At 42.3% G+C, this 16013-nt stretch overlaps 1 protein-coding gene across 1 annotated transcript in view; it reads left to right on the top strand.

Annotated features, from left to right (window-relative positions):
• The first annotated feature begins 2457 nt into the window (after positions 1-2457).
• Positions 2458-16013, top strand: part of LOC124255852 (kelch-like protein 20) — a 106391-nt gene continuing 92835 nt past the window's right edge. Inside the window, exons 1-2 of the mRNA XM_046689797.1 lie at positions 2458-2866; positions 8536-9095. Of these exons, the coding sequence (XP_046545753.1) occupies positions 2458-2866; positions 8536-9095 (969 nt within the window). The remainder of the gene's footprint in view (positions 2867-8535; positions 9096-16013) is intronic.

The raw sequence follows: 16013 nt of genomic DNA, 5'->3' as shown, positions 1-16013 counted from the left end.
TGTCTGCACTCATTGACATCGAGTACGGGTACAGCATTGAAATGTCATCAGCCGGCCGTTTCGACTGTCTCCCATGGTAGCATCTGGAACTGCTCATTTGTGACGTCATTCGGACTTTACGTCACAATATGATTTAATGACGTCATCACAGCTGACGACGTAACAATACAATGGTGTGAGCGATGTTTGTATGTATTAATACGCAGCGAATTTCCGGGAATCGAATACCATTTGATCACGTGTTTCAACCAATCAGATTAAACAACACAGTGACTTTTGGTTTACAATCGCTATTATTGACTTGGTTGACACATGTCATCGTATCCCAATTGCGTAGATCGATGCTCATGCTGCTGATCACTGGATTGACTAGTCCAGACCTGATTATTTACAGACCGCCGCCATACAGCTGGAATATTGTTGAGTGCGGCGTAAAACTAAACTCACTCACTCACTCCATGTCGTTTTCAACATATTATGCAGTAACATTATGTCGAAAGAAAATATCGTTTTTGTTTCCTATTACCAAAACCATCCTCCGCATTCTTAGGGAACAAATATAGAAGGACAAATTGGATATTTTACCTGTCGGAATAATATGAATCTCTATTTCCACGAATTATCTTATGATTTTATGAAATCAATCGGAATGTGTTGTTTTGAACTGGGCAATTAATTGACCTTATTCATATTTTGTCATCTAAATAATATTGAATATGTCGCCCACGCACGCTTTAACCTTTTCACCACTATATAGTATAACGCCTTGTGTGTCTCCTCTAAAAGACCTGAACTTTGTGATCTAAGGAACTTTATGAGAAAATTATGGACATGTTTATTTTAACAAAATTGATAGAAAAGGTCAGTTTTTATGGTGACGGTAAACCACCCTTCGCCTGTCAATCGCACGACCAGTAGCGAGATGTGCTGCTCTGTAGCCCCGTCGCCGTGATTCATATGACTGTGTCCGTAATGATGAATGTTTAGGTAGCGTTTGTTGTTACGACATTCCTGAAATAATATCATGTCTCAATCTCTTTTAAGTCAAGAAATTGAATTCCGTTTTAAACAAAGTGTAATCAACACGAACACGACATCGCTATTAGAGAGCCTAGATTGCCGGATTAAGGGAATCAAACGCAGAAGGTTTAACATGCCTGCAAAGGTTAAATGTCGCCTGGCGGACATCCATGATTAATTACCAGTACCCGGTTACATCTGACACATTATTGATTGATATCTCACACCTGAGGAATGCATTTCAAGTGATATTGACAACACTGGCATAAATAACATTAACATTGAAATCAATCCCACTGTACTGAAATGGACATAGTTTCTTTTGACAGTTTTGTTGTAAACACGCTCGACCTGACATGATTTCGAGTATCATGTGTGTATATCTATTTCGATGATGGATCTTTGGACTTTGAAATGTGATGTCTATGCGGATACCGTTATCGATTTCCCTACTTACAATGTATGGAATTAATTCTCGGTTTTGTCTTTCCTGTATATTGATGTCTTTATAGCTTCCAAAGGCTATTATTCCGTATACCATAGGAACAGATTATATCACTCGTTGCACATTTTCATCATATATGTACCCTGAATGTTAGTGGAAATATGTTATCCTTGTACGTAACCATGCAATATGTTTCTTAACTATTAATAAACATGCATGTAGATGAGTACAGGAGGTTTAGAATAGAATAGATTAGAATAATACTTTAATGCCTTTTCAGGAATTTGTGTTACATCAGCAGAGCTACTGACACATTAGAGAGATACCAAACATATTTACATAAATTCTTTGATTTAGGTATCTTCACATTTGTTTAAGAGAGATATGGTACTCGGAATAAAGGGTGTACGGGCTCTCTTAGTTTTCACAATTGGAACTTTGTAGCGGCGGCCTGAAGGGAGGAGGTTGGATTCCGAATTTAAGTAGTGAGTTAGGTCAGATATAATTTTGACAGCTTGATTCACGATTTGTCGCTCATATATTGATGGTAAACATTCAAATCTGACTCCAGTCCTAAATCTGATTTTACTTGTAGTATTAACAATTTTGTATATTTTAGATTTGAGATGAACTGAGAGAGTCCCGTACCAACAGTGGAGGGAAAATGTTAAAATACTCTGAATAAAGTATGCATAAAATGATGACATCACAGATGGGTTAACATTAACATAATTGAAAACATATTTAAATAAATAAATAAATAAATAAATAAATAAATAAATAAATAAATAAATAAATAAATAAATAAATAAATAAATAAATAAATAAATAAATAAATAAATAAATATCAATCAATCAATCAATCCCTCTATGCGCTTCGTTAGAAAGTAGAGTCGGGGCTCAGCTGAAGAGGGTTGACTCTCTCTATGATGTCACTATTCTATGACGTCAGTCCGAACAGTGATGAGGTTTCTCCATGACGTCACTACTCTATGACGTCAGACTCGGAATCGTACGGATGCCGAAGTAAGGACAGATGCTGGACGTATGGCTGCGGTCAAAGAGCAGGGATGAATAAACGCCCCAGTCGGGGTGCGCTTAATTCGGTAGCTTCCACAGACAGCTACCGAGCCATCCTCAACCGTCGCCGTTCAAGGGCAGGTCCTGACGACAAAACAAATCGTAAGACCGTCCCCCATATTGGAGAGTGCATCTTGTCGGGTTTGGAGACCTTATGGAAACACAAGCAGATGACAGACGTCGCAGTAGTGGTCGAAAATAAAACCTACCTGGCTCATAAACTGGTCTTGGCGTCTTGTTCCGACTTCTTCTACGACAAGTTCACCCGGGGTCACGACGCGGAAGCTAGCAAGGTGGAGCTGAATGATGTCAAGGCCACGGGTGAGTGTGGAAGCGAGGCCAAGTATGTAGCTGAACGTAGAAGCGTATTTACATGTTACTACAACCGCTGCCAATCCAATCAGTTTACTGTCCGGACAAATCTTCATGTCCATTTCGTCATTTTGTCAATGCCACATACACAGGTCAGTTTCCAAGGCAATACGTAATAATATAACACGGGATAAAAGAATTAGGGGTTAGCGCAAAGCTTTGACTTATATATGGCGATGTTTTGACTATGCATCATCAAATTATAGGCAGGGAAGAATAAATACATATTATGGGGGTACACGTACCTATATAAATATGAATTGCTACACTTCAGCTTAACCAAAACATAAATGTTTCTTAAAGGAACTCTTCTGTAATGTCAATGTTGGCACCGACCTTTTCCCACTCTCATACTGTGGGAATTCGTAGCAGTACAAAATGTGATTTGTAGGAGCATTGTATCCTACGAGGTCGAAGATCATATATTGCAACATGGGGTATGTCTGTTCTGCCATGTCGTTTCTCAATTCGAATCTTTACGGTTCTGTTGCCTCAAGCTTTCAACATTTAGTTTTACGCCACTTTTAGAAATGGGCTTCACATATGTTACCCATGTGGGGGATCGAACCCGGTCTTCGGCGTGACGAGCAAACGTTTTAACCACTGGGTTACCAACCTCCCCTTCAACGTTTGAGGGTCAAGCTATGTGGACCATGTGGAGTATCGGGGGACGTGTGGGGGACGTATATGAAATAGTGGTCGACACTGTGTGACCCTCAGACAGAATGCATGACATCAACCACATTACAAATGGCCACAACGGTATAACATGTTCAGTTTGAATTAGACTCACCACTGATTGATTTCATACAGCACCTTCGGAGCATCCTAGACTTACGACAGTCACAGCGCTACGATAGCTTTGTGAAAGGGGCCCTGAATAGTATCTGTCAGGTCACATGATATGTACTCTTCGGCGATGGTGTAGTGGATAGTGCGTCTACCCAGAGAGAGGAGAGTCGGTGGTTCGATCCCCTGTCCATGGGCATTATAGATGGAACTTAAGTTTACTATGCCTGGCGCTCCCTGTTTGGCCCAGTGGAAGAGTACTGTGACCGAGTGATGTGTCTGTGTTAAACCCCGGTATGGTATCTCAGTGAGCTAGCTCTTTACAGTGTAGACTTGTACAAGCAGCTGCACAAGTGCGTACTTGAATGTAATAGCCTAATCTCTCTCTTACTTCTGTTTTTGTATGAAAACATGAAAGTAGTATTTAGAGAACCCACTACAAACGCCTCTTATGACGTCCGAATAATTTACTTCTCATCTGAAATGTGATTTGCCCTCCACACTGTGCTATCATTAACTCAGCTCTGTGTTAAAAACTGTATGGTTGTCATGCATAAAGATAACACAGCACAAACGCCCCCGAAATCGATTATGGACAGTTTTACAAGGATACATGACTTACAGCGGAATAGGAGTAGATATATACATATAGATAGATATATATTTGTATGTTTGGGGATAACGTGCGCCGTTCATTCGTCTTCTGTAGAAAGGAATGTATTAGCAAACCAATATAGTCTAGACAATATTTTATTTGATTACAAGCTGGCTCTGTGAGCGCCTGACATTGTACATACAGCCATGGCTGTTAAAATATTCTTCTACTTTTTGTCAGCTTTACTGCCCTGGACTTGCTAGCGCAAAACGGTGGTACATGTATTTAAGCATGCAAGATACGCAAACGGTGGTACATGTATTTAAGCATGCAAGATGCGCAAACGGTGGTACATGTATTTAAGCATGCAAGATACGCAAACGGTGGTACATGTATTTAAGCATGCAAGATACGCAAACGGTGGTACATGTATTTAAGCATGCAAGATACGCAAACGGTGGTACATGTATTTAAGCATGCAAGATACGCAAAACGGTGGTACATGTATTTAAGCATGCAAGATACGCAAACGGTGGTACATGTATTTAAGCATGCAAGATACGCAAACGGTGGTACATGTATTTAAGCATGCAAGATACGCAAACGGTGGTACATGTATTTAAGCATGCAAGATGCGCAAACGGTGGTACATGTATTTAAGCATGCAAGATACGCAAACGGTGGTACATGTATTTAAGCATGCAAGATGCGCAAACGGTGGTACATGTATTTAAGCATGCAAGATACGCAAAACGGTGGTACATGTATTTAAGCATGCAAGATACGCAAACGGTGGTACATGTATTTAAGCATGCAAGATACGCAAAACGGTGGTACGTGTATTTAAGCATGCAAGATACGCAAACGGTGGTACATGTATTTAAGCATGCAAGATACGCAAAACGGTGGTACATGTATTTAAGCATGCAAGATACGCAAAACGGTGGTACATGTATTTAAGCATGCAAGATGCGCAAAACGCCAAGGTCAGTTTGTGTGGGCAAGAGGGCCGTTTTAAGCTTCAGTTTCATATTCGAACCTTCGGGCGTTCTCCTGTGCTCAGTCTATCTGATACATGTTATTAAAAAGCATATTAAATTTTCGCCATTGGCATGAGCAAGTACACGATCTGATCAAATTAACAATAAAATCATGCAGATATGTTATAGCACCCTGTCATTAAGTACCATTGAAATCGACAGTTATAGGACAGTGATACAACCGATCATATTTAATTGACGTCATTCAGATTTATTTATCATCTTAACTGGAATGATGAGATGCAAATTCCACGTATACTTGTTAGTTTCATGACTAGACTGAGCATCTTAAGACACGTTATTCTTAAGGACTGTTAAAATTTGATATGTGTTATGCCATATATTTCCAGTTGCCTACTGCCTAGACGTCTAAATTTACGTTTCAAAATATCTGATGTGACAGGTAACAATATGTGTGAATAGTTTTAGGATAAAAAAATATTTGATTTATTCCGTCTTTCACCTGCCCTCTCTTTAAGACTACCTGTTGAGATAGCCATGTCTCTACATTTGGGGGTGTTAAATTTGTTTCGACCTGAAAATATTAAATGATTATTTAGTATTTCATCCTCCCAAATTGAAAATGGCGTAAACTCATTTTTCCACTTTAAAATCCATTGTAACAAAAACAATTTCAGTTCTTTGAAATACACGGGGTAATGGCAGTCCTATCTACCTTAACAGTGAATGGTTAAACGATATGACTGATACCGCCGGATGAAAGACGAACGCTCTGTCTGTGAGGGCCAAATAACACTTGGTTAACGTAGCACGCGAACAAAGAATTTTCTTAGTGTATGTCAATGCCAAAATGAGACTTTTCATGATATCAAAGGGTTATCTTTCAAATTCATTTATCTTCCGTCGGTGGTTAAAGGTCATTCGTGACAACTTCCTGCTCCCAGGAACTTATTGAATATGTTGACCTTTAAGGGATGACCATGTATACAATCGATGCAGACAAAGACGATCACCATTTGTCTGTTTCCGTGAATTACAAAAAGTCAGTCGGCCGTTTTCGGAATAGCTCGGGATATCTCGAAATGCGGTACCAAATCACAGTATGCGCACAAGACGTAACGCGAATGTACGCATGTATGATTTGTGTACGTTATCTCTGCAGTGTCATCGGAACATGAGAGAGTGAGTGAAGCCACGAGACCCCAGATTTGTTCCTTAACCGTTGATTTACTAAAGAAGAATAAGTCTTATATCTAGAATATTCGTGGGCAGAATTACGAGGTCAAAGTGTGACCTAGAAGTAGTTGGTCATCGTGTCCCGATTGCGTTGATAGATAATCATGCATGTAAGTATGTGATCTGGTATCCTCGCCCAGACTCGATAATTTGGAATCCACCCCCGATTCAGACATGCAGTCAGACGAATGATCTCTTTAGCATCACATAGGGACGACTGCACAACGGGTCTGTCAGCTGTCAGCTATCCAGGAACTAGGCGTCGTCTTCAATCAGAGATCATGGCGATATGACGAACGATATCGGATTTTTTAAATCTCTACACATATCTTGTATTATCTGCAAGCATTAGTTGACATATTGTACTGTACAACCAGTTCAAGACGCTTGAATGTTTCAAAGTGCTGGAATATAAGGAGAAATTACTCTGATTTGTCCTAACACTAAATCTCAATGACAGAATAAACACAAAATACAGTGACGGGAATTTGTGGTCCTGCAAGCTGGAGATGGTATTTTATACCCCACTCAAGCTGCTATTCGGAATGCATTCACAGCCGTACGTACTTTAAAGACCAGCTGACAATAATTCCACATTGTATATTCCATGGAATGAACCAAGACCTCAAAGGACATTGATTTATTTTGTATACAATCAGGAGAGTTGATTAACGGGGCGGGCTGTTGACTGTCTTGAAGTTGCTGAAATATTGCTCACAGCGGCGTAAATCCCGAAAAACTAACTGTGTAGAAAACCTTTATGCGCCCTCTATCCACCTCACTCCCATTCTCGTGCTGGATCATGTACTCCCAAACCTGTGTTGGTGAATCTGAAGTGTCTGCATCATGTACTCCCAAACCTGTGTTGGTGAATCTGAAGTGTCTGCATCATGTACTCATGCATCATGTTTAATCTGAAATTTCTGTATACAGGCCTCCTGCTGAACCACTCAATATCTGAGTTGCAAGGTTGCAGTTTAACCTGAAATTTCTGTATACAGGCCTCCTGCTGAACCACTCCATATCTGAGTTGCAAGGTTGCGGTTTAACCTGAAATTCCTGTATGCAGCCCCCCTACTGAACCACTCCATCTCTAAGTTGCAAGGTTGCAGTTTAACCTGAAATTTCTGTATACAGGCATCCTGCTGTACCACTCCATATCTGAGTTGCAAGGTTAGAGTGTAACCTGACATTTCTGTATACAGGCCCCCTTCTGAACCACTCCGTATCTGAGTTGCAAGGTTGCAGTTTAACCTGACATTTCTGTATACAGGCCTCCTGCTGAACCACTCAATCTCTGAGTTGCAAGGTTGCTGGGTAATTTGAAGTTTATGCATACAGGCCCCTGCTGAACCACTCCATATCCTTGTAGAAGGGGTGCTGGGTAATCTGAAGTTTCTCCACACAGGCCTCCTGTAGAACCTGAAGTGTCCGTATACAGGCCGTGTTAGAGGTTTGCAGGCTATTCTGGAGTGTCTGTATACACGCCGACTGTTGAACCACTCTATCTCTGTGTTACAGGTTTGCAGGCTATTCTGGAGTGTCTGTATACAGGCCACCTGCTGAACCACTCTATCTCCGTGTTACAGGTTTGCAGTCTAATCTGGAGTGTCTGTACACAGGCCGACTGCTGAACCACTCTATCTCTGTGTTCCAGGTTTGCAGGCTATTCTGGAGTGTCTGTATACAGGCCGACTGCTGAACAACTCTATCTCCGTGTTACAGGTTTGCAGGCTATTCTGGAGTGTCTGTACACAGGGCGACTGCTGAACAACTCTATCTCCGTGTTACAGGTTTGCAGGCTATTCTGGAGTGTCTGTACACAGGGCGACTGCTGAACCACTCTATCTCCGTGTTACAGGTTTGCAGGCTATTCTGGAGTGTCTGTATACAGGCCACCTGCTGTACCGCTCTATCTCTGTGTTACAGGTTTGCAGGCTATTCTGGAGTGTCTGTATACAGGCCGACTGCTGAACCACTCTATCTCTGTGTTGCAGGTTTGCAGGCTATTCTGGAGTGTCTGTACACAGGGCGACTGCAGTTATCTGACGTGAACGTCCGTGATATACTGGCAGCAGCCTCAGTTCTGGGGTTTCTAGGAATCCACGAAGCGTGTGAGGAATACCTAAGCGACCATCTCAATGTGGACAACTGTTTGTCACTATTGGACCTATCGGTCACCCACGTCCTTGATCGTTTGACAGAAATATCGTCAGCAATTGCTGCCAGCCATTTTGAAACAGTTTCCAGGAAAGTAGAATTTAAGTCTATGCCAGTAGAACAACTGATTTGTCTGTTGACCCGTGATGACCTCGTCACCAGAAGTGAGGTGTTTGTTTTCCATCGTGTGTTGGAATGGATCGAAGTGGATCGGCAACACCGTCTGGAGTTCGCGTACGACCTGTTGAAGACAGTCCGCCTCCCACTTCTGAGTCCATCTGAGATCGTGGACAGAGTCGAGTCTGTTACCTTCTTAATGGACATCCCAGATTGCCAGAAGCTTGTGAAGGAGGCCCTCCATTACCACTGTATGCCGGCCCGTCAGACGCTGCTGCAGGTAGGAAGTCTTGCACAGACACTAGAAGCTTACATATATACGATGGGTCCTAGAGATAGGAATCCTTACTCAGAGTAGGGTCAGCCCTACTTTGTACAGTGAGATATAGTTTGGTCCAATTAGACATGAAGCCTTGTACATGAGCTGAACTCTGTGATAAGGTCCGTTCTGTTAGACAGGAAGCTTTGTGTTGAGCTAGAATCAGACAAAGGAGTGGTTATATTAGACAGGAAGCTTTGTTTTGGGCTAGAATCTGACAAAGGATCGGTTCTATTAGACAGGGACCTTCGTTTAGAGCTAGAATCTGACCTTGAATCGACCGGTCCTAAAAGACAGGAAGTCTAGCAAAGGTTGCTAGAATCGGGTGTACGAATTCTCTCCAATTTTCGGCATTGTACCCATGTTCGTGGCTTTTCATCAAATAGTAAACGTCTAGATTCTCCATCACCTGCCTCCCAAAAGCTGGAACGCCTGATTCACTCGGTTATTGCTCTATGGTAATCTCTCAGTTGCACAGACATAGCTCCTTGGAAGTATACAGTTTGATCGTTCTAGGGCTTCGATTTCGTCAAAGTTTATGTTTGCAGAGGCGGTCAATAACTAGTACACTAAACTTTGAAATGTTTCATCATTACATTCGCACTTATACCGACAGAGCCAGAAAGTCCATTACCCTAATACCGCCAGGCAGGATAACAGTAACTACCATCTTAACATATTTTACGACAATATATTTGCCAGTGGCGATGGAACTGCAATTGAATTATAATATTTAACGTATTTCGCGGCATATATGTACACAATGTGAATAGGATGGGCGTTGTGTTGATCGGCAAAGCAATTCACGACTGGTGTTTGCACACCGTGTTAATGTGGTGAGCTCCAGGTCGCCATGTACAGTAATTCAAGGCCAATGTTTGCACACCGTGTTAATGTGGTGAGCTCCAGGTCGGCATGTACAGTAGTTCAAGGCCAATGTTTGCACACCATGTTAATGTGGTGAGCTCCAGGTCGGCATGTACAGTAGTTCAAGGCCAATGTTTGCACACCATGTTAATGTGGTGAGCTCCAGGTCGGCATGTAAAGTAGTTCAAGGCCAATGTTTGCACACCATGTTAATGTGGTGAGCTCCAGGTCGGCATGTACAGTAGTTCAAGGCCAATGTTTGCACACCATGTTAATGTGGTGAGCTCCAGGTCGGTATGTAAAGTAGTTCAAGGCCATTGTTTGCACACCATGTTGATGTGGTGAGCTCCAGGTCGGCATGTAAAGTAGTTCAAGGTCAATGTTTGCACACCATGTTAATGTGGTGAGCTCCAGGTCGGCATGTAAAGTAGTTCAAGGCCAATGTTTGCACACCATGTTAATGTGGTGAGCTCCAGGTCGGCATGTACAGTAGTTCAAGGCCAATGTTTGCACACCATGTTAATGTGGTGAGCTCCAGGTCGGCATGTAAAGTAGTTCAAGGCCAATGTTTGCACGCGAAACAGTGTGACGAGTTTTATGTCAAGAAGGAAAGTTCAGGTACTTCAAGCCAGACATTTGCACACAATGTTTATAGGATGAGCTCTTTGTCAATAAGTAAATTGATGTTTGTAGGATGAGCTCTTTGTCGATAAGTAAAGTAATGTTTATACGATGAGCTCTTTGTCAATAAGTAAATTGATGTTTGTAGGATGAGCTCTTTGTCGATAAGTAAAGTAATGTTTATACGATGAGCTCTTTGTCAATAAGTAAAGTAATGTTTGTAGTATGAACTCTTTGTCAATAAATAAAGTAGTGTTTATAGGATGATCTCTTTGCCAATACGTAAAGTAATGTTTATAGGATGAGCTATTTGTCATTAAATAAAGTAATGTTTATAGGATGAGCTCTTTGTCAATAAATAAAGTAATGTTTATAGGATGAGCTCTTTGCCAATACGTAAAGTAATGTTTATAGGATGAGCTCTTTGTCGATAAGTAAAGTAATTCAAGACAGATGTTTGCACACAATGATAATGCAATGAGCTCCATGTTAATAAATAAAGTCATGAAGGCAGATGTTTGCACACAATTATAATGCAATGAGCTCTATGTTATGCAAAAACGTAATTCAAGACAGATGTTGCACACAATGATAATGCAATGAGCTCTATGTTATGCAAAAACGTAATTCAAGACAGATGTTGCACACAATGATAATGCAATGAGCTCTATGTTAATAAATAAAGTCATCAAGACAGATGTTTGCACACAATGATAATGCAATGAGCTCCATGTTAATAAATAAAGTCATCAAGACAGATGTTTGCACACAATGATAATGCAATGAGCTCCATGTTAATAAATAAAGTCATCAAGGCAGATGTTTGCACACAATGACAATGCAGTGAGCTCTATGTTAATAAATATAGTCATCAAGACAGATGTTTGCACACAATGATAATGCAATGAGCTCTATATTATGCAAAAACGTAATTCAAGACAGATGTTGCACACAATGATAATGCAGTGAGATCTATGTTAATAAATAAAGTCATCAAGACAGATGTTTGCACACAAGCAATGCTCACCCGATGAGGTTCCTAAAAACGGCGCAATAAGCGACACGAAAGCCAAACCCTGCTATCCGGGAATAGTTCCAGACACTGACGTGAGAGTGGTACTCATCTTCAACAACATCAGTATGTATACAAATAGAAAATGCAGATAAAAACAAAGTGGCCATAACTATATACTTTAGTATATCTACGATGATCTACAAAAATAGAAACATGATCAATACTCAAAAGTCACGTTTGACGTGGTTTAATACACGTTTTACTTCTATCTTGTAATATGCCATTTTGCTAAACGGGGTTTAAATGCCAGTCCATACGCTGCCCAGAACGACCAAAGTACTAGATATTACCAATACATTCATTTATACTATCATAACATTAGTACGCTGGAAGAGAATACTTCCAAATACAGCTTGTCCTCTGAGTTCACTGCATTTTGACATATACTCTGAAATATTGTGCATGATACAAAATATGTAGAGAGAGTTCTGAATTTCGAATATAGCCCCTATGTCAATTACTTGTTCAATGAACTATCCACGTTTTGTTGTTGTTGCATGAATACCTGTGATCTGCACGTGTGTGATTTGCTTCGGAACGGCTCTACACAGTTTTCTAATACGGCTCATTATATACGTCTAAGCATCAGCATTAAAACAGTCAATGTGGAATGGTACAGTGCGCACTTGAGGGGAGGTAGAGTCAGAATGGTATGATGAAGTCGCAAGGATGTACACAATTAATGTGGAGAAAACGTCAACTACATTGTTCAATATCCTGACATTTAACCCCTAAACTGCCATGACAGTGTTATGCGCTTCCTGTCTTAACATAAGATATACTCCTTTGTATGGGTGCGAGTTTTAAAGAAAGAGTCGGGTTACCTTTGGCCAGCAGGGAGGTATGGGTGCGAGTTTTAAAGAAAGAGTCGGGTTACCTTTGGCCAGCAGGGAGGTATGGGTGCGAGTTTTAAAGAAAGAGTCGGGTTACCTTTGGCCAGCAGGGAGGTATGGGTGCGAGTTTTAAAGAAAGAGTCGGGTTACCTTTGGCCAGCAGGGAGGTATGGGTGCGAGTTTTAAAGAAAGAGTCGGGTTACCTTTGGCCAGCAGGGAGGTATGGGTGAGAGTTTTAAAGAAAGAGCCGGGTTACTTTTGGCCAGCAGGGTGGTATGGGTGCGAGTTTTAAAGAAAGAGTCGGGTTACCTTTGGCCAGCAGGGAGGTATGGGTGCGAGTTTTAAAGAAAGAGTCGGCTTACCTTTGGCCAGCAGGGAGGTATGGGTGCGAGATTTAAAGAAAGAGTCGGGTTACCTTTGGCCAGCAGGGAGGTATGGGTGCGAGTTTTAAAGAAAGAGTCGGGTTACTTTTGGCCAGCAGGGAGGTATGGGTGCGAGTCGGGTTACCTTTGGCCAGCAGGGAGGTATGGGTGAGAGTCGGGTTACCTTTGGCCAGCAGGGAGGTATGGGTGCGAGTCGGGTAACCTTTGGCCAGCAGAGAGGTATGGGTGAGAGTCGGGTTACCTTTGGCCAGCAGGGAGGTATGGGTGCGAATTTTAAAGAAAGAGTCGGCTTACCTTTGGCCAGCAGGGAGGTATGGGTGCGAGTTTTAAAGAAAGAGTCGGCTTACCTTTGGCCAGCAGGGAGGTATGGGTGAGAGTTTTAAAGTAAGAGTCGGGTTACCTTTGGCCAGCAGGGAGGTATGGGTGAGAGTTTTAAAGAAAGAGTCGGGTTACTTTTGGCCAGCAGGGAGGTATGGGTGCGAGTTTTAAAGAAAGAGTCGGGTTACCTTTGGCCAGCAGGGAGGTATGGGTGCGAGTTTTAAAGAAAGAGTCGGGTTACCTTTGGCCAGCAGGGAGGTATGGGTGCGAGTTTTAAAGAAAGAGTCGGGTTACCTTTGGCCAGCAGGGAGGTATGGGTGAGAGTCGGGTTACCTTTGGCCAGCAGGGAGGTATGGGTGCGAGTCGGGTAACCTTTGGCCAGCAGAGAGGTATGGGTGAGAGTCGGGTTACCTTTGGCCAGCAGGGAGGTATGGGTGAGAGTCGGGTTACCTTTGGCCAGCAGGGAGGTATGGGTGCGAATTTTAAAGAAAGAGTCGGCTTACCTTTGGCCAGCAGGGAGGTATGGGTGCGAGTTTTAAAGAAAGAGTCGGCTTACCTTTGGCCAGCAGAGAGGTATGGGTGAGAGTCGGGTTACCTTTGGCCAGCAGGGAGGTATGGGTGCGAATTTTAAAGAAAGAGTCGGGTTACCTTTGGCCAGCAGGGAGGTATGGGTGCGAGTTTTAAAGAAAGAGTCGGCTTACCTTTGGCCAGCAGGGAGGTATGGGTGCGAGTCGGGTTACCTTTGGCCAGCAGGGAGGTATGGGTGCGAGTCGGGTTACCTTTGGCCAGCAGAGAGGTATGGGTGAGAGTCGGGTTACCTTTGGCCAGCAGGGAGGTATGATTATAACTGTTTAGTTTTATAAACTTAATGTCAAGAAACGACAAACACGTGTACGCTTTGGGCAGAAAGCGCAGAGAGTTTCCTCAATTTATGAATGACTTGTGTTTTACCTTCATGTGATTGCATGCAAATGGTAAATGCATGTATGGTGCACATTATGGGCGATGCTCGCACGACACACATTTGACTGTTTGCGTGACGTGCCATGGAAATCGACATGTCTTCACATACCGTTCAAGTCTATCCTGCACAGGGTATTGTTTGCACACGATGAGAATTACATGAAACAGCGTTTGTCGCCAGGGCTTGTACACGACATGGCCAAGTAATACGTCTCGGGTTGGAACAAAGGTTGTCTTGGTGACACCCCCGCACAGAGGGAAGGTCGGGCCCGTGTGAGGTGCTCCCAGTGACAATGATGTAGCTGCCCGCCCGCCCACGCCCGTCTCAGGAGCACCGCGCCAGCTTGTTCACATATCCTGGCTGCATGATTGCAGAGGCCTGTGTGCGAGCTTATACTCAGTGTCTATAATAAGTGTGCATAGTGACACATGGGAACCTCAGCGGCAGTTGAATGCGGGTTTTTCTGACGAACAAAACATTGATGTCTCTGTCTTCGGGTGTTTTGTGCAGAGCTAAATGCGTTTCATTGATGTCTCTGTCTTCGGGTGTTTTGTGCAGAGCTAAATGCGTTTCATTGATGTCTCTGTCTTCGGGTGTTTTGTGCAGAGCTAAATGGGTTCCAGTGATGTCTCTGTCTTCGGGTGTTTTGTGCAGAGCTAAATGGGTTCCACTGATGTCTCTGTCTTCGGGTGTTTCTGAATAGTTTCCACCTGTGTGTTTGACCCCACCGTGTTATTTAACCTTCCATTGTCTAATGTAGCCTAGTCTGGGTCATATTTGTAATTCATTTCGATGTTCTCATCCCTTTTTGGCATCTGACATCAGGCATCTCAAACATGATTGTGTTCCCGACCCCGATTTTAGAATGCAGCAATATCACCAACGTGTTCTGAGAACATTCTCACTGAAACTGTGGACACCCGCGAAGATCCGCGTTAGAATTGATATTCCTCTTGATTGTCGGTAGGGGCGATTGGATGGGGAGTTCAGGCTCGCTGACTTGGTCGACAGATGTTATCGCATCCCAGTTACGCAGATCGATGTTCATGATGTGAATCACTGGATTGTCAGTTCAGACACATTCGGTAACGTAGTGGCCTTCGTTTGAAAAGCTGTCAACAAGTGCACAACATTTTTAGATTAAAGATATCCGTCGTGCACGAAGAGTGCATATGGCACAAATATGTGGGTATAAGATAAATGACTGTTACACACTTCGAAACTACATACGTTAGAACAGAAAGGAACATCTGGTTTCCGGTAACATAGTACATTAGGCTGTATGGTTATAATATAGAACAAACTTTATGGATAACAACTTCTTTTTATTCGTGAGTGCATGGTTATAGGAAGGACATTACTGGAATTAAGGACAGCTTACTTTCTGAATGTCAAAATATATTTCGCGAATTTTGACTTGAAACTCAACTAGACATTTATTTTGTTCTGAAGGTTTGTTAAATGACCATTGAAACTCGGGTGCATATGGAATGTGCACCCGCCTTTTCTCAATAGTGTGCACACACCCTTTTTCTTAAAGCTGTTCCCGCCCCTGCAACATACACCTGCGATACAATGCTGTGTGACGTCAGTCAAGCAGGAAGTTTGTTGGGGGTCATTGTGTCCGTGTAAGTCCTCATGCTGCGATATCATCTCTGAAGGTTCAGTTATAAATCTGTAAGAGTGATTTTTAGAATTTTAATACTTATAAATTATTACTACTTCAGGGCGGCGTACTTAAACAAATACTTAGTACTGTCTTTTGTGCGTCAGGTTTATTTCTCAAGCATAAGTTATAATAATATATTCGTTTTATTA

The sequence above is a fragment of the Haliotis rubra genome, unplaced genomic scaffold (assembly GCF_003918875.1).
Source record: "Haliotis rubra isolate DU_JTF1 unplaced genomic scaffold, ASM391887v1 Scf61, whole genome shotgun sequence".
NCBI classification, from domain to species: Eukaryota; Metazoa; Mollusca; class Gastropoda; order Lepetellida; family Haliotidae; genus Haliotis; species Haliotis rubra.
This window is presented reverse-complemented; position numbering and strand designations above follow the sequence as displayed.